Consider the following 27,252-nt stretch of genomic DNA (forward strand, 5'->3'; position numbering starts at 1 on the left):
AGCAACTAATGCCAAACATTAGTTCAAGTAATTTTCTGAATAGCAGTATTAAATCCAAACACCAGAAATCAATTTAAAACTTGCTTGAAATTAGGGTCTGTCTTTGTATTCTGTGTTATTTTATCCCACAGTCCTTATTTTGTCAGTTCTGTACTCTCTCCACACAATTTTAAGAAATATTAGTGGATGCAGTGTTCAGGATTTCTTTTCCTATTCCCTGAGTGACAGTACCAGAAGTCTGGAACTTTGATATCAGCCTTCAGGCTCAGTGATATTTAAGAAAGCTTCAGTCAATAACAATTTTGGACCAGTCCTAGAGGATGGAGTCTGTATATCACATCCCCTGTGTCTAGCAGGGGTGGTCAGAGTTCCCTGGTGTAGTATCTGTTGTCATTTGGAATGATTTAGGATAAGCAAAACTTTAATTTTTTAAATTAGTTAATATTATAGTAAATTACAAGTGATTTTAAAATTTAAAAATAGCTAAATTCTTTTCTCAAATTGGAGTTGTTTTTAAGTTATAACCTGTAGATATTTAGGTAAGGGATAAGGAACGGCGGCTCCTTGATGGCCTCCGTGGCTCCTGATCTCCATTTACGCCTACACCCAGAAAAAGTGCTTTTGAAATTCTGCTGCTTTAAATCTACATCTGTCCTTTTAGGCTGTAGGTGTGATATGACTATTAAATACTTTCTGAACTGTTGGTCTTGTAGAAGGGGCATACTCTATAGCCTTTTGACAATAGACATTCTCAAAAAGGTTAATAAATTTAAAGTGTAGAAATCGTCGGCAGCCGTCCGTCTCGGGAGACGATGGTGTAGCTTCTTAAGTGTCTATCTGCACCGCCGAGAATGGTTGTGCAGTCCGACTCGGGAGTGACACGGTATCTGTCTCCTCCCGTGTTGAATCGACATCTTACGATGACGCTGGAGCGTCCTCTCCAGTGAAGCTGAAGCTACAGAGCCTGGGCAGGGTGATATGGAGGGTCTGCTGTTGCCCATGCAGCAGACGCCCCCTCTCTTCGCAGCTGAGGGATCCAAGGGAAAGACGAAGTCAATACAGCTTGGCTTCAGGTGCGCCGCAGGAGTTGCCGGTGTTGACTACAACGTCAAACCGCCTTAGGGACTCCGGCTCCGGATTTTCTGTCGGGGTTTACTCCCTTAGCCTTTCCCCTGAAGAGGTATGCCGCAAGGCAGCGGAGGTTTTTTGGAATCAGAGTTTTCCTTCTCTGATGTGCCCTGACTGGAAGATCGAACCAGCGACACTTAGCTTGCAGGCCAATGCTCAATCCACTGAGCCAAACCAGCCAGGGTAAAAGTGTAGAAATATACATTCAGATTAATTTTTATTTCAGTGACTTCTGAGTGTTTTGTACTCTTTCAAAAAAGAGAATAGCTTTTTTGTCACAAACTGAATTGTATCCAAAGAAGATTTAATAATGTAGTATATAGTGCAGGGTATTATGTGACTATATCATTGGGTCTTACTTTAACATGTGGTAGATGTCTAAATGTCAAAATATAAATACCTACATTGCATCTTTATCAGAAATTTAGGGCAAAATAATCTTGGACAAACATAGCATTGGGAAAGGGAGCATAATAAAAAAGATTTTGATGCAATAGCATCTTAAATAAGTGGGATGTGGCACTAATCCAGGGTAGTGCTTTTCCTTACCTTTGAAAGGTGTCAGTTTGTCCTGAGATGACTTTATCCTTCCATTTTTGCAAGGTAGGTTTCAAAATTCAAGAAATTGATAAATTCTACTGTTCTAAGATTGTCAGGCAGATATTTTATGAACAAGGGAAATGTTAGGTCCTTTGCAGTTCCTTATTCCTGGTTAGTCTTACTCTAAAAATGCCCTTGGAATCTGCTGCTTCTGCCATTTGAAAATTTTTGCTTTCGTTTTTGTGACGTGTTCTTTTGGAGAGTAGGTGTGGTAACAAAGACAAGTGTGTAGTAGATTTATGGTTTATGGGGCAGAGTGCTTTCTGGTCATGTAACTTGGCAGGGCTTTGACTCTGGGATTTTGACTAAACTATTTTATTTATGGTTTCCCAATTTGCAGAACTGAAATCATATGTATTTTCCCCTTGTCTCACAGGGATGTAGGGGATATTAATAAGATAAAATTTAAAAATCTTTGTGGAGTTCTGATGCTACATAAATATACATCATCATATTTATCAGTATTGTCATGGCTTTCTCTATAGCTCGATTAATTATGACTAAGCAGCAAATTATCCTGATTTTCATTCTGATACTCCTTTACAAGTACGAGGGGGGACCCCACAAATACCAGAATTGTCTTCTGGAGGGCAGACACCTTGTAGTACAGACGTCCCCCACTAGATGATTGTTCTAGAAACCCATCTGTATCGGTGTACCAGCTAGCATTGTTATGAGATGCTGCTTTCAGCTTCAGTTAATATTTTTGAAGACCCCTTTCAATGCGTTTGCCCATTTCATGATGGGTGATTTATGAGCACACCTGCTCACATCATGTTAAGTGTTTTGCAAGTTTTGACCAAAAATGTCCCATAACCCCCCTTCCCTATTCATCTGATCTCGCCCCAAGTGACTTTTTTTTTTGTTTGTTTGTTTCCCTGGATGAGAGCAGTTCTGAAAGAGATTTTTTGCCGATGTGGAAGAGGTGAAACAAAAACAGTGGAAGCACTAAAAGGTATCAAAATCGATGAGTTCAAAAACTATTTTGAGCAGTGGCAAAAAAAGTCTCGATATTGTATTGCATCAAATGGAGAGTACTTTCAAGATGACTGAAGTTTAAATATGTAAGAATAAATACATAATTTTAATAAATAAATTCTGGGTTTTGTAGGATTTCCCCCTCATGTTAGCTTAGGAAGCGTGCTTTATTATCATACAATGTTGTAGAAGATAGTATTGTTTTAGCCAGGATTTTACATATTTAGACAGGTACCTTTCATATTAATATTGTCTTCGTGACTTTTGTTAGTTGGAAAGGAGGTTCATTAGCTTTTCAAACCAACCTATATACCAAGAGCTTCTTCACAACCAGGTAAGATTAATAGATATTTTTTGCATTATTTCCAAGCACCATCTCATTTGTGAAGATAAAAATACTATATTGAGTTTGTATTCCTCTTTAGGTACAGCGCTTTGAAGGTGCTAGACACTCAATAAGTAGCTGTTGAATTTGTATTCTCTAAGTGTTTAAAAAAATCTCTTGTATGGCCTTTGGGGTCAGAAGTGTCTGATGTTTGTTTCGGATGTACTTTGAAATTATTATGAAATACGGATGTACTGCCTATAGTCTTTCAACATTTAATTCCTCAGTTAGGGTAAGATTTCATGATAAGATATTTTCAACTTGAACAGTTCTTTAAGTCACTATTATTTATAAATTTAATGCCTATCATTATATTCAACATTAGATCCTAAAAGAAAAAAGTTAAAAAAAGATAAAAGTATTGAAGTGGAAATATTTTTGACAGTTTGTTAAAATAAAATTTTAATTGAATCTGTTAGTATATCCCTCACTATCCTGCATTATTTCCATAATGCTTGTCACCAGCTAATATATAGTTCTTGTTGATCTCTCTCCACTAGGATAGAAGAGCTATGAGGACAGGGACACAATCTCTTTTCCCTGCTACTGTTTAACATATGGTAGGCACTGAGCAGTGTATGTTAAATGAATGAATGAATGAATAAACGCTTGGTTCTAGAAGATGGTAGAGCAAAGAAAATGTGATCTGGGAACTTTATATAAATTCAGTATTCCCTACAATACCATTCAAAAACAAATTTTAAACAAGATAAGGGTTTTACAGCACGTAGGCACTCCTTTTGGAAAACTATGAGAATATAGTTTAGCCAATGAATTGATGAATCAAAATAAGAAAGTAAGGCTGAAGAACTGTGTGAAATAGGCTACAGAACAGAATGCCATTGTTACGTACATTAAAAGACAGTACTTGCATCTAATAAAATTGGGGGAGATTTCCTTATCTTTTATAGTATATTAGCCATGGCCTTTAAGAACTTAGTGAATTGGCTCTTGGCTATACATTAAGCTCATTTTCTGTTAGATTCTTCCTTGTTCACTTCCCTTCACATTATCTTCTTTGTTTTGCCCCTGGAATTCAGTGAAGCCTCTGCACCTCAATAAACTCCATGTGGAAAGTTCTTCCCTGAGATATTTTTGTGTCCTGTTTTCTCACCAAATTTAGATCTCTGTTCAAATAATGCCTCATCAGACAGGCCTTTGCTGCACACCATATCTACCTGTCACCTTTTCTTCCCCTACTGTACTTAGTCAGTATTATGTAGTAGAGAGCACAGCCTCAGAGCCAGACTTCCTGACTCTGCCATTCATTAGCTGTGTTGTGACTTTGGGCAAGCAACTCAACCTCTTTGTGTCACGGTTGCCTTATATGCAAAATCAGTGCTTTAAATAATTATATATACTTCATAGGTTGTCATAAAGATTAAATGAGCAATATAGGAAAAGCTTTTAGAATAGTGCCTGGCTTGTGGACAGTGCCCTATACGTGTTATCTGTTACTGCCTGACATTATAAATTTATTGTCCGTACTCCACCTGAATATAAGCTCCATGAGAGCAGGGAATTCATATATTTTGTTCTCTGCAGTATTCCCTATGCCTAGAGTAATGACTGGAACATGGTTGACTCACAATAAAAACATGTTGAACAAATGGATTGTTTTGATAATCTTATCTTTTAATTCTTATCTTATTAAATTCATGTTCTTACTGTGAAACACTTGTTAAAGAAAAAATTATTCTGACACTTGTTAAGGGAGATTTTATTTCAGGCTATTGTAACAAGGGTATTGTAATTGAGGAGAGAGATCAGGCTCAACTTCCAATACAAAAGGACAAATGGCATTCATAGCCAAGGGGCAGAGGCGGGTGTGGAGGGCAGTGGATGGAAAATTATTAAGAGGAAGCATTAAGGGCAGGGAGATTCTTGCTAACCCAACTTAACAGAATAATGAAATATGGTTCTGAAGATATAGATACAGAAATTCTCCATTTTATTTTTGTTTCTTGCTTGATGATAATTCCTTGTGTCAAGATTTTCTTTTTTGTTTCAGTGTCTGCCTACAGCAAATGTTTATTGAGGATCTACTATATGTTCAACCCTCTGCAGAGGTGCTGGTATACACAGATGGAAGAGCCTCATGCTCTGCACTCAGGGAGTAAACAAATCAGTTTGGTAGAGTCTGATATTAAAATTGATAATGTAATATCAAAAATGATAGAGGAGGAAATATCTAATTCAGTTTCTGGGATTTAGGGATTACCAAAAGAAAGATGAGAAGATCAGGAATGTATTGTGTGAATAAGGCAGCATTCTCTACAGTGAAATAAACAAATAAAAAAAACTGAGAGCAAAGTCACAGAAATGAGAATATTCATGGCCCATTTGGTAAACAAAGAGCAGTTTGGTAGACTGAATGCATAGTGAGTAGAGTGTGGGCCTGGGAAAGGTGAGACAAGAGATCACAGCAGTAACGATAGGAGATGTCCAAGCCATGTAGGGCTATGAGTGTCACATAAGAGAATCTGGACTTCATTCTGCAAGAAAAGCAGCTAGGTCTGCTTATATCTGTGGTTTCAGATTTCTTAAGATAGTTCTTTTTATTCATGAATTATTTCAAATAAAGATCTATTGAAAGCTACACTTTATGGACAGTGTGCAGGATCTGTTGGGAGGGATAGAAGCTGGTGGCTGGTGTCTTTAAGAAGTCTGTTAGTCTCCTATAGTTTAATTCACTTAGCAGAGAATTATTGAGTACCTTCTCTGTGCCGGGCACTGTGCTAGGTGTTTGGGATCTACTAGGAAACAGTGTAAGCCCTAGTGAGGTAGATATTCATGAGGGAAGACAGAGAGTAAGACTAAATAAATAAGCAGGCAGGCAGGCAAGTGGATTATATGTTCTCTTAGAAAGTGACCAATAACATAGGTCAAGGGCACTCTCCAAGGTGATTGGGGCCTCATTGAGAAAGTAACATTTGAACGAAAAACTTGAATAAAGTGGAGGGGTTTAGCTGTGCAGATTTCTGGGGGGAAAGTATTTTAGGCAGAAGGCGTAGCCAGTGCACAGCTCCTGGGTCAGGAACCTCTACGGCAAGTTCAAGGAGCGGCATTGGGGACCAGTGTGGGTGAATGGTTGTGGGACTTGCCTGGGAAAATAGCAATGGGAAGAGAAAAGAGATACCATTTTAGGGCTTCAGAAAGAGAGAGCAGTATCAGTGATTCTCTTCAAGTGAGATGGAGGTCATGGATAGTGAAGGCAGCAGGGGAGGTTTGACATTTCAGTTGGATAAAATTTTAGACAGATTGACATTGAAATGCTTATAGAACATCCATTCAATGAAGAGTGATTGAATCAGTCATTTGCTGGATATCTTTTTGTCACGCCGTATCTTTTATTTTTTATAATTAAAAAAAAATTTCCATTGACATAAAATATTATATTAGTTTCAGGTGTACACTCAGTGATTATATATTGTGTAACTTATTAAGTGATCACCCTAATAAAGCTAGTCATCGTCGGCAGCCGTCCGTCTCGAGAGACGATGGTGTAGCTTCTTAAGAGTCTATCTGCACCACCGAGAATGGCTGTGCAGTCCGACTCGGGAGTGACATGGTATCTGTCTCCTCCCGTGTTGAATCGACATCTTGCGATGGCGCTGGAGTGTCCTCTTCAGTGAAGCTACAGAGCCTGGTCAGGGTGATATGGAGGGTCTGCTGTTGCCCATGCAGCAGACCCCCCCTCTCTTCGCAGCTGAAGGGTCCAAGGGAAAGACGGAGTCAATACAGCTTGGCTTCAGGTGCGCCGCAGGAGTTGCCGGTGTTGACTACAACGTCAAACCGCCTTAGGGACTCCGGCTCCGGATTTTCTGTCGGGGTTTACTCCCTTAGCCTTTCCCTGAAGAGGTATGCCGCAAGACAGCGGAGGTTTTTTGGAGTCAGAGTTTTCCTTCTCTGATGTGCCCTGACTGGAAGATCGAACCAGCGACACTTAGCTCGCAGGCCGACGCTCAATCCACTGAGCCAAACCAGCCAGGGGGTTAATAAAGCTAGTACCCATCTGTGAAAAAAGAAAAAGAAGATCCAAGTAAGTCCCAGTAGGTTGCCCAGTGTGAATCTGGAGCTCACGTGGGAGAGCTGGGTTAGAATATATTTAGGGGAATACTCTGAAACTAGGGGATAGATGCAGTTATCCTAGTGGTGGGAGGAAAGAGGAGAAAAGGCCCAAAGTGCATGCTTGGATGCATTGGTTTCTTAGAGCTACTCTAACAAAATATCACAAACTGAATGGCTTAAACAGACAAAAAGTTATTGTCTTAACAGCTCTGGAGGCTAGAAGTCTGAAATCTAAATGTCAGCAGGTCCATTCTTCCTCTAAAACCAGGAGGGGAATCCTTCTATGTTTTTTCCTAGCTCTGGTGGTGGCCAGCAGTCTTCAGAGTTTCTTGTCTTACTGCTGGTAACAAGAGATCTAACCTCTTCCTCCATTGTCACATGGCATTCTCCCCAGGTGCCTCCGTCTTCAATGGCCATCTTCTTTTAAGGACAGTAGTCATATTGGATTAGGGCCCACTCTACTATAGTGTGACTAATTATATCTGCAATGACATTATTTCCAAGTAAGGTTACATTCTGAGGTACTCAGGTTAGAACTCAGCATATCTCCTTCACTTTCTGCCCTTATCCCTTATTGTTAATGGTTTTGTAATAGTCACCACCCAGAGCCAATTGTATATTGCTAGCTTAGAGTTCATATCCAGCTTCGATATTGGAAATCGAATCTATAAGGCATCTAGGAGCAGATCCTCACGTGAAACTTTGTCTACTGACATGTGTTTCTCTTTTTAGACACTTAGCTTTATAAAATGAATAAAAATTTCATAGTTTCAGGTTGTCAGAAACAGCCTTTTTTTAAGCTCCCTTTCATGGGTTTGGAAATCCTGCCCCAGTCCTTAGTTTTAAGCAGCAAGCCTGGCTAAAGAGTTCCTCCTCGCTAAGTGCTCTTAACCCTGTTCACCTTTTGTTAGCAAGAATTGAAATTCTATCTATGCCTCATTTTAGCCTTGACCTCTAAAGTTTTTAGTTTGAGCTTCACTTACTGCTTTGTATCTCTGTAGCTTCTGTTTTGAGTTAGGACAACACAGCTGTGCATTTTTACTTTTCTTCTCAAATTGTATCATTGCTATACTTAGAGTGGTATATAGATAGGGGGTTGTGGCCTTAAATATGGACATATAACCATGTTGAGTTAATTATTTAAGCTAAGGTATTTGTACTTTATCTGAAAGCTATGGGGAGTCATTATACTTCAGAAGCATGCGACATGATTAGATTTTACATTTTGGGAAGATTGTTCAGGTAGCATAGAGGATGGATTTTCAAGAGGCCAGACAGGAGGTTGGGAGACCTGTTTGGAGAATACTGCCTAAATGATAAAGGATGATGAGAGAACCAAAATGTTAAGTGTGATAGATGTATAAAGGATATTAAGCTTAACAATAACAATTGCAGTATGTTGGGAAGTATAGCCAGTGATGACTGGATGTCATGCACCTTCAGATCCAGCCTTGTTTCCTGCTTATGCCTCTCATTGTATTACTCAGCAGCTGTTTGGAATGGAAGACTGAACATTTATTTCGCTTGGTCCTGATCCTCGAATCAGTCAAATTGATGTTTGCTGGATATGTGTGTGGTATCCTCAATTACATGGAAGAGTAAGAACTGGAAAGGACTTTATTTAGGAGAAAGAAACTGAGGCTTAGAGAAGCTGATTTGTTGGTTATTGACAAAGTAAGGACTAGAGCCCCTAGTGTTTTAATGAATTGACATGAATAACTTCCTTTGTCAATTTCTTATTTCTCATTTATCAAATCACACATGCACAGGCTCCTTTTCCCTACCCAAAGGAATTACCTCCATAGCAAATTAATATCTCTCTGCCTCTGAGAACTCAGAAGTTCTGACATTTTGGGGTGTTTTGTTTGTTTATTTGTTTTTGCTAAACTCCAACTTGGATACTGATTATTTTCCCCTATTACTTTGTAACCAGTGTCCTTTTGTCCTTATTTCCTCTGTTTGCCTGAAGTATCAGTATAGGCATCATTGTCATCCACCCTCCTGTCCTCAGTGTCCATACTTTTCTCTCATCAGTTCATAAACCTCAAGGAAATAGAAATCGACCTACACTGCAGCATTATTCAGAAGAAAATAAGGCATATATTCTCTTCAGTGTGGCCTTTGTTTTCCTGTAAAATCCAAATTTTGTATTGCGTAGCAGTTTCATTGTGGAAAAATACTTGAAAACACAGCATTCTTTTTTTCCCCTCATTTTGAAAGTACGTGGTTAATACCTTCTTTTTCTTTATAGAAAGGTACTAAACAAATACTAAACGTTTTAGTAATAGTATACTATTAATAATAATGTTTTCCTTTCAGAGAATACTTTTAATATAACTTGCTGAATTGCCTTAACCTTAGGCTTATGTTGGGTTTGTTACAACATTTTGTTGTATATGATTCCTCATTAGAACTAACACTGGAATTTAGAGAAAAGGCATCTAGAGAGGAAGGAACATTAGGAGATATTTCTTGAAGAAATGAATAAATAAGAGACAGTGATTTATCTGTCTTAGATCTAGAACAGCTCAGTAGTTAACCACTGCTCCTACCTGTGTGCTTCAAATCAGTGTTTGAGAATCAGAGCTTCTCTTGTGTCTTACAAGGCCAAGGCAAAGGGAGAGTGAATTCTCACAGCTGTCTCCGGCCTCTCTGCAGGGATCTCCCAGCAGCCTTCTCTGTGTCTGGTTGCATTTGTTATTGACTTCGGATTTGTCCTTGAACCACACACACCTCATTCTTCCTTGAGCATTATTTAAATTTTATTCTTGTTTAATGAATGCACCTTTCCCCCTGTTTGCCATTCAGTTCTTGATTGTTTTGAGCTCCTGGTTCTTTCCAGGGCTTTCAAATAAATATTTTCAACAAAACATCTAGGTTTCTTGTGAGGGTTGCTTATTTAAAAAAAGACTTTTGTATATTTCTCCCATGCCTTAGATATTTTTTCCTGTATTGTACCTTCTAAAATTGACACATATATGTATTATGTGAGAGAGAGTATGGGTCAAGAGAAATGGAGGCAAGGAGGGACAGAAAACAGGTTACAGGTATTCCCCACTTTTCAAAAGTTAGCATTACACCACTTTTACAAAAGATCTACATTTGTACCTGCTTTTGCTAACTGAAAGAAATCTGAAGAGGATTTTTGCTTTTACAAAAAAGGCAAGAAGTGAGAATAGTGTTCAGCGTTTGTTTTGCAGCAGCCTTGATAGAGGCAGCGTGCGCCCTGAGAAGAGTGGCTGTGCCAAGCTCCCTCCCTGGGAACCATACTCCGCCTCTCTGCATCAGACCTACAGAGCTTTGAACTATGTCTGTGAGCATCTGTACTTTATGTTGATTTATTTTGTGCATCCGTTAGGTAGATGTGTCATAAGGTAATTGCTTCTTCACTTTATGCCATTTAGGCTTATAAAAGGTTTCATAGGAACACTCTAATTTCAGATAGTTGGGCAAACCTGTATTACCCACATAAGCTGTTGTTATGGTCTCATACATTGTGACTCACAAACACCTTCATATGCCATGGAATTACAGGTCCCTAAACTAATTATTTTTCCTGCCTAGAAACTTTAGCTCTGTTTTTTGTTTTAAGGAACTGTCTCACGGTGATAGCTGAGACCTTCAGTATTATTGATAAGGCCATGTTGTAGCTTCTCAAACTCATTTAACCATTTTAAGTGAGGTCTCATTTTTTTTGTTCTGATAATCTGTTAGCTCAAGAATGATGAGCTATTTAGATGCAAAGGCAAGTGTTCTGTTCCTAATTTAATGTTATGTATAGTAGTGACTATTCCAAATGTAATGATAATAGTCATAAAATAAAAGTCATGCTTTATAATCATTAAGAAGACTATAATATTTTTGTTGTGTTTTAGTTTCCTTATACACAACTGAACTTTTGTAACCTTTTTATTATTTTGTACAGAGAACACTTCAAATTACCATAACCTGAGTAATAACTGGCAGCAAATATTAAATCCTATAGTCATCTCTGGATTATCTGTAACAAATACTTTTAATCCCTTAGTTTAGTATTTTAAGACTTGGTTAAATGCTTCAGATTTAAGTAATCCTTCTATTCACTCCTTTGTCATTACCCTCTGCCATTAGAGAGCTTGGGAATGTTATATCATTTCGTGTATGTGTGATCAAATAATGTAGAAGGTTAAAGTTTTTAAAATTATAAAATAGATCTCAAAGCTAATTTTATTATTCACTTCTTTATTTTTATGTCCCACTCTAAGGTCACTTTAATGCCTTAGTGTACTTAAGGAGTTTTTTTCCATTTTATTTATTACTTTTCATAAGTTTCAATACTTGAGAAGTACAGCATTACACAGAAGGCCAATGGCCATAGCAGGAAGGTTGTTTGGAATTTTGCATGAACCATGCCACTGTTTCCATATGCATGAGTTAACTTTCCTCAGATTACTCCTTTTTTGTTCTGTTTGCCATCAGTAGCTACTGTGCTGTTCTTTGCTTTTTACACATAAGCATAATTCTTGCCTAGACAGAATTCAGTTTCACCTCCAGCATAAACAACTTCAATCTTAATAAGAGCTGTGTACTCCCTCTGGTTTTGGAGACCCTGTGTATAGCCAGCAAAAATGGCTTTTGACAACAGCCTTCTAGACATATTTGTCATTATAGAAGTGCTTACTATTCCTAGCAGGCTTCCACAGGTACCCGATGGCAGGAAAAAAGCTTTTTAAGGAGTTTTGATACTTATTATAGAAGAAGTCAGTAATCTATTGAATGATTCAGACTATAGAATAATTGAGGATTTAACAATAACGCCTTTAGGGATATGTACATCCAGAACCAAAAATGACTGATGAGGCATTTAGTGGTATGGATGTGGGTTCTAAGAGAGATTTAATGGCTTTTCTTTTTTTAATTTTTTTCAACTTATTTAAACTAAGGAAAAACAAACAGTTAACCCATTTCTTTCACCCTTTACTCCCTGCCTCTTGCAACCACCAGTCTGTTTTCTGTATCTGTGAGCTTGATTGGTTTTCTTTTGAGGAGAAAGATTCCACATATCAGAGAGATCATAGGATATTTTTCATTATTTACCTGACTTATTTCACTTAGCATAATGCCTACAGGGTCATACATGTTGGTGTAAATGGCAACATTTCACTTTTTATGGATTAAAAAAATATTTGTGTGTGTGTGTGTGTGTGTGTGTGTGTGTACCACGATTTGTTTATCCATTCACCTGTCAGTGGACACTGAGATTGTTTTCTTATCTTGGCTATTGTAAATAAAGCTGCAGAGATCATGGGGACACAGATATCTTTTCAATTTGATGTTTTTATTTTCTTCTGATAAATACCTAAAAGTGGAATTGGTGGATCATATGGTAGTTCTATTTTTAATTATTTGTGGAACCTCCATACTGTTTTCCATAGTGATTATACCAATTTACATTTCCACCAGAAATGAAAATGCCCAAGGGTTTCCTTTGTCCCCAGTCTGGCCCACACTATTTTTTGTCTTTTGGTAGTAGTCATTCTAAAAGGTGTGAGAAAATATCTTATTGTAGTTTCGATTTGCATTTCTCTGACGGTTAATAAGTTGAGCTTCTTTTCATGTATCTGTTTGCCATCTGTATGTCTTTGGAAAAATATGTCTATTCAGATTTTCTGCCTATTTTATAATTGGATTGTTTGGGGTTTTGTTGTTGTTGAGTTATATGAGTTCTTTATATATTTGGACATTAGCCCCTTGACAGTTTCTCCCATTCAGTATGTTACCTTTCATTTTGTTGATGGTTTCCTTTGCTGTGCAGAAGCTTTTTATTTGATAGAGTCTCACTTGTTAATTTTTGCAGTTGTTGCTTTTGCTTTTGGTGTCAGATTCAGAAATTATCACTAAGACCTGTGTCAGGGAGCTCATGGCCATATTTTTTTCAAGGAGCTTTATGGTTTCAGGTCTTACATTCAAATCCCTTAATTCATTTAGAATCAATTTTTGCAAATGGAGTAAGAAACTAGTCCAGTTTTATTCTTTTGCATGTAGCTACTTAATTTTTTTCAACACTATTATTAAAGAGACTGTCCTTTCCCCAATGTATATTCTTGGCCCCACTGTCATAAAGTAACTCACCATAAATGTGTCAGTTTAGTTCTGGGCTCTTCATTCTGTTCTATTAATCTGTGTGTCTGTTTTTATGCCTATACAGTTTTGATTATTGTAGCTGTGTAATATAATTTGAAATTAGGGAGTGTGATGCCTCCAGTTTTGTTCTTCTTTCTCAAGGTTGCTTTGGCTATTAGGATTTTGTTTTGTTTTGTTTTGTTTTGCGTGTGTGTGATTACATACAAATTCTAGGATTGTTCTATTTCTATGGAAAATATGTTTGGAATTTTGATAGGCATGGCATTGAATCCGTATATTGGCTATGGGTAGTGTGGACACTTTAACAGTATTAATTATTTCCATCTATGAGCACAGAATGTCTCTCCATTTATTTAATGTCTTTGGTTTCTTTCATGTAATGTCTTGTTGTTTTCAATATACATGTCTTTTACCTTTTGATTAAATTTATTTCTTGGTATTTTATTCTCTGATTTACTTGTAAGTGCAGTAGTTTTCTTAATTTTTATCTTTGTTTATTACAGTAAAAAAAAAAAAAAAAGCAACAGATGTTTCTGTATTGATTTTGTACCCTGCAACTTTACTGACTTTGCTTACTAGTTATAACAGTTTTTTAGTAAAATCTTTGAGGTTTTTTTTTTTTTTTATATATATATATATAATATAATGTCATATGCATATAGTGAAAGCTGTACATTCTCCTTTTCAATATGGATGCCTTTACTCCCCGCCCCTCGCCCCCCACCTAGTTGCTCTAAGACATCCAATATTATGTTGAGTAACAGTAGTAAGAGTGGACATTTTTGTCTTGTTCCTGATCTTAGAAGAAAAGCTTTCAGACTTTTACCTTTGAGTATGGGCTTGTCATATATGGCTTTTATTTTGTTGAGCTGCTTTCCTTCTGTACCCATTTTATTGAGAGTTTTTTTTTAATCATAAATGGATGTTGAATTTGTCAGATACTTTTGCTGTATCAATTGAAATGATCATATGATTTTTATCCTTCATTTTCTTAATGTGGTATATTGATTGACTGATTTGCAGATGTTGAACCATCCTTTCATACCTGAAATAAATCCCACTTGATGATGGCATATAGTACTTTTAATAATAATTAAAATAATTCAGTTTATTCACTCAATTTGCAAATATTTTGTTGAGAATTTCTGCATTTTTGTTCATTTGTGACATTGGCTTGTAATGTGTATGTGTCTCATCATTGTTTGATTTTGGTATCAGGGTAATGCTGGTTTTGTAAAATGTGTTTGGAAGAATTACTTCCTCTTATTTTTTGGAAGAGTTTGAGAAGTGTTGGTATTAATTCGTTTTTTGAATGTTTTGTAGAATTCTTAGTGAAGCTATGTATCGCTGTTCTTGCTTTTGTTAAGATTTTTTGATTACCGATTCAGTCATTTTGCTTGCAATAATTTTATTTAGATTTTCTATTTTGTCAGGATTCAGGCTTTTTTCAAAATTGCATTTATTGGGATGACATTAGTTAATAAAATTATAGGTTTCAGGTATACAATTCTACAGTATATCATCTGTATATTGTATTGTATGTTTACCACCCCAAGTCAAGTCTCCTTTCATCACCATTTATCCCAAATGTACCCTCTTCTATCTATTCTCACCTCCTCTTTCTCTGGCAATCACCATGCTATGTCTGTGAGTCTTTTTTTCTTCTTCTACGTTTAATATCTTCACATTTTCACCCAGTCCCCAACCACCTCTCCTCTGACAGCTGTTAGTATGTTCTCTGTATCTATGACTTTGTCTCCACTTTGTTATTTTGTTTATTAGATTTCACATATAAGTGAAATCATATGGTACTTGTCTTTCTCTGACTGGCTCATTTCACTTAGCATAAAATTCTCTAGGTCCATCCACACTGTCAAAAAAGATAAGATTTCATTCTTTTTTATGACTGAATAATTCCATTGTGTAAATGTACCTCAGCTGTTTTATCCACATCCGCTGATGGGCACTTGGGCTACTCTTAATCTTAGATGATGTAAATAACGTTGCAGTGCACATAGAGGTGCATATAGTCTCTCAAATTGGTGTTTCTGTTTTTTTTTTTTTTTTTTGGCTGTATTCCCAGAAGAGGAATTGCTGGGTCATAAGGCAGTTCCATTTTTTATTTTTTGAGGTAATTCCATACTGCCTTACATAGTGTCTGCACTAATCTGTATTCCCACCAATAGTACACGAGGGCTTCCTTTTCTCCAATCTTTACCAACACTTGTTTGTTGTTGATTTATTGATGACAGCCATGCTGACAGGTTTGAGGTATTATCTCATTGAGGTTTTCATTTGTATTAAACTGATAATTAGTCACATTGAGCATCTTTTCTTATGTCTATTGGCCCTCTGTCTGCCCTCTTTGGAGAAGTGTCTGTTCAGGTCTTTTGCCTATTTTAAAATTTACGTCTTTAATTCATTTTGAGTTCACTTTTGTGTTTGGTGTAAGAAGATTAGTTTTATTTGTCTGCACATGTCCAATTTTCTCAACATCAATTACTGAATAAACTGTCTTTAACCCATTGTATGTTTTTGCCTCCTTTGTCAAATACTAATTGATTATAAAAGGGTGGGTTTATTTCTGGGCTCTCTATTCTGTTCCATTTATCTCTGTGTCTGTTTTTATGCTGGTACTATGGTATTTCAATTACTGTGATCTTGTAGGATAGTTTGATATCAGGTAACATTATTCCTCAAACTTTGTTCTTTCTCAGGATTTTTGTGACTACCTAGGGTCTTTTGTGGTTTCATATAAATTTTTGGAATATTTGTTCTAGTACTGTGAAATATGTCATTGGTATCTTGATAGGAATTGCGTTGACTGTACTTTGGGTAGAATGGACATTTTAATTATGTTAATTCTTCCTATCCATGAACACAATATATGCTTCCATTTATTTCTATTTCCTTCAATTTCTTACTTCAGTGTCTTACAATTTTTTCAAGTACAGGTCTTTTACATCCTTGGTTAGATTTATTCATAGGTGTTTAATTTATTTTTGACACAATTGTAAATGGGATTGTTTTCTTAGTTTCCCTTTCATATAGTTTATTATTGGTATGTGAAAATGCAACAGAGCTCTAGCCAGATGGCTCCATTGATTGGACCACTGACCCATATACCAAAAGGTTGTAAGTTCGATCTCCAGTCAGGGCACATATTTAGGTCGTGTGTTTGATCCCCTATCAGGGCACATATAGGAGGCAACTGATTGATGTTTCTCTCTCTGTCTCTGTCTCTCTCTACCCCCCCCTTCCTCTCTTTCTGAAATTAATAAACATATCCTTAGGTGAGGATTTTTTTTAAAATGCAACTGATTTTTGGATACTTATTTTGTATCCTGCTTCTTTACTGAATTTATCAGTTCTAGTAGTTTTTTTTTAAAGTAATCTTTAGGGTTCTCTATATACAGTATAATGTCACCTGCAAATAATGACAGTTTTACTTCTTCCTTTCCAGTTTGAATGCCTTTTATTTCTTCTTGTCTGGTTGCTGTGACTAGGACTTTCAGTACTGTCTTCAATAACAGTGCTGAAAGCAGACATGCATGTCTTGTTCCTGATCTTAAGGGAAGTACTTTTAGTTTTTGCCCATTGGGTATATGTTGGCTAAGTTTTGTCATATATGGCCTTTATTATGTTGTGGTATGCTCCCTCTATTCCCACTTTACTACGAGTTTTTATCACAAATGGGTGCTGGATTTTATCAGATGTTTTAAAAAATGTATTGATATGATTGTGTGGTTTTTATCCTTAATTTTGTTTATGTTGTGTGTCATGTTTATTGATTTTTGGATATTGTACCAACCTTGTGTTCCTGGAATAAATCCCACTTGGTCATTGTGTATGACCTTTTTAATGTATTGATGAATCTGGTTTGCTAATATTTTGTTGAGAATTTTTTCATCTTTGTTCATTAGGGTTATAGGCCTATAATTTTTTTCTTTGTAGTGTCTTTTTCTGGTTTTGGAATTAGGATAATGCTGGACTCATAAAGTGAGCTTGGGAGTCTTCCATCCTCTTGAATTTTTTGAAATAGTTTGAGAAGGAGTGGTTTTAGTTCTTTAAATGTTTGCTAAAATTCATCTGTGAAGCTATTTGGTACAGGACTTCTGTTTGTTGGGAGTTAGTTCTCAATACTTTCTTACAATCTTTTGTATTTCTTTGGTGTCATTTGTTACTTCTTTTTCATTTCTGATTTTATTTATTTGGGTCTCTTCTGTTATTTTCTTGATGAGTCTGGTTAAAGGTTTGTCAATTTTGTTTATCTTTTCAAAGATCCAGCTTTTGGTTTCATTCATCTTTTGTATTATTTTTTAGACTGGTTTGTTCACTTCTGCTCCATTTATTATTTGCTCCCTTCTACTCACTTTGGGCTTTGTTGTTCTTTTTTTTTTTCTGCCTGTGTTTTCCTCTAGGACTTTTATGGTGTTGTGGCTTACATTTAAGTCTTTTATCTATCATGAGTTTATCCTGGTGTATGGTGTGAGTTGGTGGTCTAGTTTCATTTTTTGCATATACCTGTCCAGATCTCCCAATACCATTTGTTGAAGAGACTATTTTTACTCCATTTTATGCTCCTGCACCATTTGTCAAATATTAATTGACCATAGAGACCTGGGTTTACTTCTGGGCTCTCTATTCTGTTCCACTGATATACATGTCTGGTCTTATGCCAGCACCAGACTGTTTTGATTACAGTGGCCTTGCAATATAGTTTGATATCAGGTATTGTGATTTCTCCTCTTGTTAGGATTTTTGACAGATTCAATGTCCATGGCTTGAAATAATTTTATTCGTCTCCTGTTCATCCCCTGTGATTTGTTTCTTCCAAATATTTTTAGGACAGCTTTCACCTCACTTTCTAGATTTACAGGTTCTTCTTCATAGGAATCTTCTTCAAAGGTTTCTGTCATCCCTTTTGTCCTGTACAGATTTTCAGTATACTCTTTCTGCCTTCCCTTTATTTTCTGTTGGTGAGATAATATTCTTTCTTGTAGGTCACTCAGCATTGATGGTCTAGGTTTAAATTTTCCTTTTATTTCTTGAATCCTCTGGTAGAAATCTCTTGTTTTTCATTTTTTGTTGTTTTTCTCTATCTCTTTACATTGACCATTGTAGTTACTCTCTCTATCCCTATGTGATAGTCATTGAAAACCTATGTTCAGGGATAAATACCTCCTATTGATGTGCCAACAGCAGTCAAGGCTCAATGATAACAGAAGGGTGCACAGAGCCCACATGGGGTGGGGGACACCTGAAATGCCCAGCTCAGGTGACCAGGGAAGCTAAGCCACTGGGTTCTACAGAATCCTTACTATATAAGACCACTTTACCAAGACCAGGAGAAATAGCAGTTCTACCTAACACATAGAAACAAACACAGGCAGCCAAAATTAGGAGACAAGGAAACCTGTCCCAAATGAAAGGACAGAACAAAACTCCAGGAAAAATAATTAAATAAACAAAATGGAGACAAGCAGTCTAGCCAGATGCAGAGTTCAAAACACTGATTGTAACAATGCTCAATGAACTTAGGGGAAGAGTAGATGAACTTGGTAAGAACTTTAAGAAAGAGATAAGAAACATAAAGAATCAATTATAAATGAATACTATAACTGAAATGAAGACTTCATTACAGGGAATCAATAGTAGAGTAGATGAAACAGAGGATCAAATCAGCGATTTGGAAAAAAGGAAGCAGAAAACACCCATTCAGAGGAACAACAAGAAAAACAGTTTTAAAAAAGGGGAGTTGTTTAAGAGACCTCTGGGACCACATCAAGTGTAAAAATATCTGTACCATAGGGGTGCCAGAAGGAATAGAGAGAGCAAGAAATTAAAAATGTGTTTGAAAATGTAATGATGAAAAACTTCCCTAAACTGGTGAAGCAAATAGACTTGTATACAGGTCTAGGAAGTGCAGAGTCCCAAAGTGATCCCAAAGATGCCTACATCAAGGAACATTGTAATTAAAATACCAAATGGGCGAGGCAGGAGAGAGCAATGGGAGGAAAATTGGGACAACTGTAATTGAACAACAATAAAATAAAATAAAATAAAAAGGAAAAGAAAAATCAAAGGTTAAAGACAGGATCTTAAAAGCAGCAAGAAAAATAGTTAGTTATTTACAATGGCTCCATCATAAGACTGTTTGCTGGTTTCTCACCAGAAACTTTTCAGGCCAGAAGAGATTGGCACAAAATATTCAAAGTGATGAAAAGCAAGGACCTACAACCAAGGTTACTCTCTATCCAGCAAGGCTGTCATTTAGAATACAAGAAGATATAAAGAGCTTCCCAGGCAAGAAAAAACTTAAAAGAGTTCATCACTACCAGATGAATATTACAACAAATATTAAAGGGTCTTCTTTAAGAAAAAGAAGGTGGGGGGGAGTAAAAAATATGTATAAGAAAAGGCAATAAACATATATATCAACAATTTGTTTAAGTTCCAAATTTATTAAACATTCTAATAAAAAAACATAAAGTGTCTCAGGAATAACTGAATAATACCATTCCTTACATATGCTGTCTACAAGAGACTCACTTCAGATCAAAAGACACATGCAGCCTGAATGTAAAGGGATGGAAAGATATATCTGAAAATGGAAATAAACAATCAAAGCTAGAATTTCAATACTTAATTTTTAAGTATATTTTGTTGATTATGCTGTTACAGTTGTCTGAATCTTTTCCCTTTGCCCCCCTCCACACGTTATGCCCCTTCACTCCAGCAATTCCAACCCCCCTGCCCTTTAATTCATGCCCATGGGTACTGCAGGTAAGTTCTTTGGCTTCACCCTTTCCTATACTCTTCTTAACATCTCCCTGTTACTTTGTTCCCACCAATTATGCTTCTTGATCCCTGCACCATTTCCTTCTTTCTTCTCCTCCCTCTCCCAGCTGATAACCCTCCAAATGATCCCCATACCTATGGTTCTGTTCCTGTTCTGGTTGTTTGCTTAATTTGTTTTTGTTTTTCAGATTCAGTTGTTGATAATCGTGAGTTTGTTGTCATTTTAATGTTCATAGTTTTGATCTTTTTCTTTTCCTTAAATAAGTCCCTTTAACATTTCATATAAAAATGGCTTGGTGATGATGAACTCCTTCAGCTTTACCTTGTCTGAAAAGCACTTTATCTGCCCTTCCAGGCAAAATATATTTTAAAACAAAGGCTATAACAAGAGACAAAGAAGGATCTAGTAGTTTCACTTCTGGGTATCCATCCAAAGAAACCAAAAAACACTAAATCAAAAAGCCATGCATTCATATGTTCAGTGCAGAATTATTTACCATAGTCAAGATATGGAAGAAACCCAGGTGTTCATCAATAGATGAATGGATAAAGAAGAAGTGGAACATTTATGCAGTGGAATATGACTCAGCCGTAGAAAAGAATGAAATCTTGCCATTTGGAACAACATGGATGGGCCTGGAGGGTATTGTGCTGAGTGGAATAGTCAGAAAGACAAATGCCGTATGATTTCACTTAGATGTGGAATCTAAAAAAACAATAAGTGAAAAAGCGGAACAGAAACAGACTCATAGATACAGAGAACAGTTTTACATTTGCCAGATGGGAGGGACATGGGAAGATGAAGGGCTTAAGAAGTACAAATTGGTAGTTACAAAATAGTCACAGGGATATAAAGTAAAACAGGGACTATAGTCTATAATATTGTAGTAACTATGTTTGGTTTCGAAAGGGTACTAAATTTATCAGGTGATCAATTTGTAAGTAATGTTTAATTATTGGGTTGTACACCTGAAACTGATAATGTTGTAAATCAACTGTGACTGAAAAAAAAAAATTAAAATATAAAGAAAGAAAATGAACAACCTGATTAAAAAAACAGGCCAACATCTAAACAGACACCACCAAATATTTACAAATGGTAATTAAGTATATGAAATGATGCTCAACATCATGTCATTACGGAATTGCAATGAGAAAAAGAAAAGCTGTGTTCATTGTTCTGTCACATATACCTTTTGCCTCTCACTTGTCTTTAACAGTTTTTAATGTTTCTAGTGTCAACCATCTTGATTTCTCTTTACTTTCTACTTCTGGTTTTGTCTTTTTCACATTCTTCCCTAATAATATTTCTAGTTTCAGTGCACAGTTCTTCTGGTTCTCAGTCAATTAAGTTTACAGTGCAAATCTCTTTTAACTAGACTTCAAATCTATCAGGAACACATTTATGTTATTTTTGAACACCTTGCTTCTTTTAGTGCTCTTCTTCAGCTTTCCTGAAATATTTGATATTAACAGAACCTGTGGTCAGCACCACAATCAGCTCCTGGTCTTGTTTTGGCAGAGAGAATAGTTTCTCCATCTCCTGCCTCCAATTACATAGTTTGATTTTTTTTATACTGGCCTTCTGGTGATGTCCACACACAAAAGTCCTTCTCTATATCGTGGTTCACTTATTGTGGCCTCGCTGTATCGCGGGATTTTAAAAAATATTATATTTAACTATTTATCTTGGATTTTTTGCTATATCGCAGGATTTTGCAGTATTGTACAGTAAATACTAAAATAAATGTAGGGTTCCTACTTCGTGGATTTTCACCTATCACGCGGGTCTAGAACGTAATACCCGCGATAAGCGAAGGGTCACTGTATACAGTCATCTGTTCATGTGTTTGAAGGATGTGTTATGTGATTGACAAGTTGGCTTCACAGAAATCCACGAACTGATCTCTTGCCTCATTTCTACATTATCTTTACTTTTGTTTTATAGTCACCTATAATTATCAGCATGTCTTGTTTTGGTGTATTGTCAATTTCTTCTTGGACACTTGCATAAACACTTTGTTTCATCAGCCTGTGTATGGGAGCATAGACTGAAATGGTGGCTATGGCAATAGGTTTTCTTGGAAGTCTGATATATTATTTGGTCAGACCTTGCATTGATGTTCCTATCTGTCTGTGCTACATATTGACTCAATATTAAAGCCATCTCGTTTCTTCTGAGATAATTTTGCGTTTTTAAAAATTCATCTATGTATTTTTCTTTTTGTTTCAACTGAAAAGCTTGAAAGCAGTTAGGCCTTATCAGTTTATTATGAAATGCTTCTCTGCTTTGTTTGAAAATTTTTTACTAATATTTTTATTCATATACTTGCCAATTTATGCTTTAGGAGATAATAGTTCTGTTAACAGCTGTAGAAGAGTTAAATATGTTATTTAATTCATTGTAAATATAACTTCTCTTCAAATGACTTTTCATTTTTAAATTCCAGCTACATTTTGACCAGTATGTCAATCTAGGGAATTTAATGGTAAGCAGAAATAGTAAAGGCCCCTACCCCTATGAAGCTTACATACTAGAATATATAGGGTGGTAGTAGTTTTGGTTTTTTCCTTTTGACTCTGACTTATAGTAGATTTCAGAATTTTTTAAATATGCACTCTTTTAATTCTGTATTTTGAGGTTAAGAATACAGTATTTAAAGAGAAAATATGAAGGAGAACCTGTGGAGTAGTGCTGATGCACTATTTGCACTGTTGGTGAGCATGTAAGTGATGCAGCTACTATAGAAAACATGGAGGTTTCTCAAAAAATTAAAAATAGAAGTACCAAATGATTCATCAATTCCACTTCTGGGGATTTATCCAAAGGAAATGAAAACACTCTGATATGTGCACCCCTATATTCATTGCAACATTATTTATAATAGCCAAGATATGGAAACATCCTAAGTGTCCATCAATGGAAAAAAAAAATCCTGGCATTTGGACAACATGGATGGAACTTGAAAACAGTATACTAATGAAATAAGTTGGACAGTAGAAGTCAAATACTTAAGATCTCTCTCATATGTGGACTCTTAACAAGAAAAAAAAAAAAAAAGGCACTGGCTGGTGTGGCTCATTGGATTAAATGATGACCTGTGAACCGAAGGGTTGCCGGTTCCATTCCCAGTCAGGGCACGATCCTGGGTTTCGGGCCAGGTCCCCAGTTGGGGGTGCACAAGAGGCAACCAATTGATGCATCTCTCGAACATTGATGTTTCTCTCACTCTCTTTCTTTCTCCCTTCCCCTCTGTCTAAATATGAATAAAAATGAAAAAAGAAAAAAATGAACTCATAGATACAGAGAACAGTTTGGTGGCTGCCAAAGGCAGGGTAGAGGTTGGCGGGCAGTGGGCATAATGGGCAAAAGTGGTCAAAAGATACAGACTGTAAAATAAAAAGTCATAAGGATGTTATGTATAGTATGGTGACTATAGGTAATGATACTCCATATTTGAAAGTTGCTAAGTAAGAGTAGATCTTAAAAAGTTCTCATCTCAAGAAAAATATTTATAACTACGTGTGGTGTTGGTTGTTAACTAGACTTATGGTGGTGATCATTTCATAACACATTTATCAAATCTTTATGTTGTACATCTGAAACTGATATAATGATACATGTCAATTATATCTCAATTAAAAAAAAACATGCAGCACCACACTCAGTGGAATGTCTATAATCAATGAGACAGACTACAACAAGTGTAGGTAGGGTGTGGAGCTTGGAGCCCTCATTAACTGTTGATAAGGATGTAAAATAGTGCAGCAACACTGAAAAACAGCATGGCAGTTTCTCCAATTGTCAAACATAGTGTTACCAAATGACCCTACTCTTAGGTACATATCCAAGAGAAATAAACATATGATGTGTGAAAGAAGCCGCATAGGAAATGATTTTACTTATATTAAATGTCCAGAATAGGTAACTGTATAGAGACAGAAAGTATTTAGTGGCTGTCAATGTGGGAATTGCTAATAGGTACAGAATTTCTTTTTGGGATGATGAAATGTTCTGGATTAGATGGTAGTGATGATTGCATAAAGCTGTGAATATAATAAAAACCAGAGTCCTAAACTTTAAAAGGGTGAATTCTATGGTGTATAAATTTTATCACAATAAATTGTTATTCAAAAAGCATAAAATTGTGCTTTCTTGGCTTTGAAAGTTTGTGAGTGAAACCCTTTTTTTCTGTTTTATCTTATGGCTGCCACGTGAGCTTTACTGACAGGCCTATGTGATATGAGTTTCATGGTCTGAGTTAGGACTCTGTTTAATAGTTGCTTAAGTTACCTAAATACTGCGCCTGTGCATAGACAAGGCTGCAGCTTCTGCTCAGAGGACAATCAGGACTGGGTGGTAACGGAGGCCAGTTACCTCACTCACCCTGGAGAGGGATTTTCTAGGTGAACATTGAGATCATTCACCAGGCAGCAGGGAAGCTGCATGGTGTCTGGCTGTATTGGCCCATAAATACACCAGTGACAAAGATTTTCAGCCTTATTATTTTAGGTGAATTGAATATTAGATAAATTTGTTTATTGTACTCATAAATAATTTAAGAAAAAAGCATATCAGTCATGTTTATTTTTAAAGAATATGTTAAAACTTGCAAAATATTGAATTACCCCTGAACACCCTCTTCTTAGAAATCATACAGTTCAATACACATTAACAACTAGCAGTGTTCATTATGCCTCATAATTAAAAAATATATATGTAATACACTAAAAAGTCATTGTTGTATCTTAATTTAAAATAAAATATAAAACAATCCTTTTTAAAATCAACTGTTCTAAAGCACATGTACTGAAACTTCTGTGCTTAAAAATCAGCTGGGACTTATTATAAATGTGCACTTCTTGGACCCTCACTCCCAAAACACTAGTTTAGTCTTTACTTTTTAGGAACGCTCCAGATGATATTGAAGGACAGAGGCTTGCACTTTGAGAAGCTCTGCCCTAGGGACTTCAGCCTAGAATTAGGACATGATAGGTGTGGTTATAGTGTTCTTCATTTTACCATCGACACTTAGGTATTTACCAGCCACTTGGTGTTAGAAATAGATATTATGCACACTTTTATTCTATTAGAAAATATTTTCTCACAAACATAACTTTTCTAAGTTTGTGAAATTGTAGAAAGTCTTTGTTACCTCTGTTAGCATCTTTGTTGCTGTTACCCTTAACGTAGCACTACCTTCTGCTGTTTCCAGATTTCTTTTGACTTGGCTGAATATACTGCAGATGTTGATGGAGTTGGCACTCTACGGCTTCTGGATGCAGTTAAGACCTGTGGCCTTATCAACTCTGTGAAGTTCTATCAAGCCTCAACAAGTGAACTTTATGGGAAAGTGCAAGAAATACCCCAGAAGGAGACCACTCCCTTTTATCCTCGGTCACCATATGGTGAGAAGGCCAGCACGCAGCCGTGTGCATGTGCTGCTTTCTCTGTGGGTGTCGGTGTGCATGCGTTTCTGCTTTAATTCTGTTCATGTCTCATGGCTGAAGTCGTTTGGGTGTGAGAGTAACGTTAAGATCGACTAAAGTGACTAAGTTGTTGAAAAGCATACTTTTATACATTGCTAACTAGAAGTATTTGCTGTCATTGCCTCCAGGATGAAGGTACCACCTCACCTCACCAATTCATGTTCATTCAATCCTTTCATACAGATCACTTTGAAAGGAAAATTTGACCAAACATGATTTTTTTTTTTGAAATGTTGTGCTAAAGTGATAAGGTTTTATGTTTATCTCTGATGAAAGTCTGAGTTCAGACCCTTAAAAGAGCAAAAAAGCAACAACAACAAAACAGTTCTATTATATTTTATATATTTGTAAAAAGAGTATTTTCATGAATATGAAAGACTTTAGTGATAAAATTTCTAAGCTGCTAGAATATTAAGATCTCATGGTTTTCACTTTTTAATTCCTTAATACTAAGGAAAAGGGACTAAAATCTAAGAAATTTTGCTTGATATATGGCACACACTCTACTTGAAATTAGTTAGATTGTGAAAGAATGAACCATCGTTATTACAAAAGTAAGAAATTCTTAAATATTTCCTTGTACACCTGATTAACTGGCAAAAGAACCTTTATTTTGTCTTTGGGTATTGACTAATTTTTTCTGTCATGATACATTACAGATTATAATTTTTGCAAGTTGTTACTTGTTTAAGATAAGTAAAAGATCATTGCTTTTTAATAACAAGATACTGTCTTTGTAATAATCACTGTCTTTCATTTGCTTTTAAAAATTTATTTCAACAGGGGCAGCAAAACTATATGCCTACTGGATTGTGGTGAACTTCCGTGAGGCATATAATCTCTTTGCAGTGAATGGTATTCTCTTCAATCATGAGAGTCCTAGAAGAGGTCAGTAAATATATTAATGGAAAAGAGAATTTCAGACCTTAAAACAACAAAAACTTGCATTTATATTCTGCATTTGTACTGTATAGACTGGAAAATTTCACATTTTAACTATTATGGATATCAGAAGTGGTAAATGAAGAGCATCCAGCTTTAATTACTTAAGTTTGTTAGGTTTTTTTTTCCAACATAAAATGAACATTGTTCCAGTTTTACCATTTTCACTGGTAGGTCTTACCAAGCATCTTTTTAATCTAAGTATTAGGAAGTTTTGTATGAATGCAAAGGAATAAGTAGTAAACTTATACTGGTTTCCGGAAGTCATTCTTTTTTATGTAGACTCAACTTGTAGAATCTATATATATTTTTACTTTGAATCAGTTGAATGTTCAATAGTTTTTCTTCATACTTCATTTAAACAGGTATCCAGAAATTACTATGCTTCTATAGTATATTTTAAAATACATTTGAAGTCACTTCCTTTTTTTAGAAAGAATACATTATGAAATAATGATTTAAAAATACATAGTAAATACATAAACAAGTAACACAGTTGTTTATTATCATTATAAAATACTAGGTACTATACATAATTGTATGTGCTATATTGTTATATGATTGGCAGGGCAATAGGCTTGCTTATACCAGTCTCACCATAAACATGTAATGCACTGTGCTACTACAACATCAGTAGGTGACTGGAATTTTTCAGCTCCATTACAATCCTGTGGGACCATTGTATATGTGGTCCGAAACATTGACAATGCCTTGTGAAAAAGTCTCCGATGATT

The 27,252-nt window shown here is 36.0% G+C and overlaps 1 protein-coding gene across 2 annotated transcripts in view; it reads left to right on the forward strand.

Annotated features, from left to right (window-relative positions):
- Positions 1-27,252, forward strand: part of GMDS (GDP-mannose 4,6-dehydratase) — a 747,100-nt gene that overhangs the window by 276,465 nt on the left and 443,383 nt on the right. For both annotated transcript variants that reach the window (XM_090269914.1, XM_090269913.1), the window contains exons 5-6: positions 25,303-25,495; positions 26,360-26,464. In XM_090269914.1, the coding sequence (XP_090126040.1) occupies positions 25,303-25,495; positions 26,360-26,464 (298 nt within the window). The remainder of the gene's footprint in view (positions 1-25,302; positions 25,496-26,359; positions 26,465-27,252) is intronic.

Source organism: Furipterus horrens, unplaced genomic scaffold, assembly GCF_987537825.1.
Source record: "Furipterus horrens unplaced genomic scaffold, mFurHor1.1.pri manual_scaffold_3, whole genome shotgun sequence".
Taxonomy (NCBI): domain Eukaryota; kingdom Metazoa; phylum Chordata; class Mammalia; order Chiroptera; family Furipteridae; genus Furipterus; species Furipterus horrens.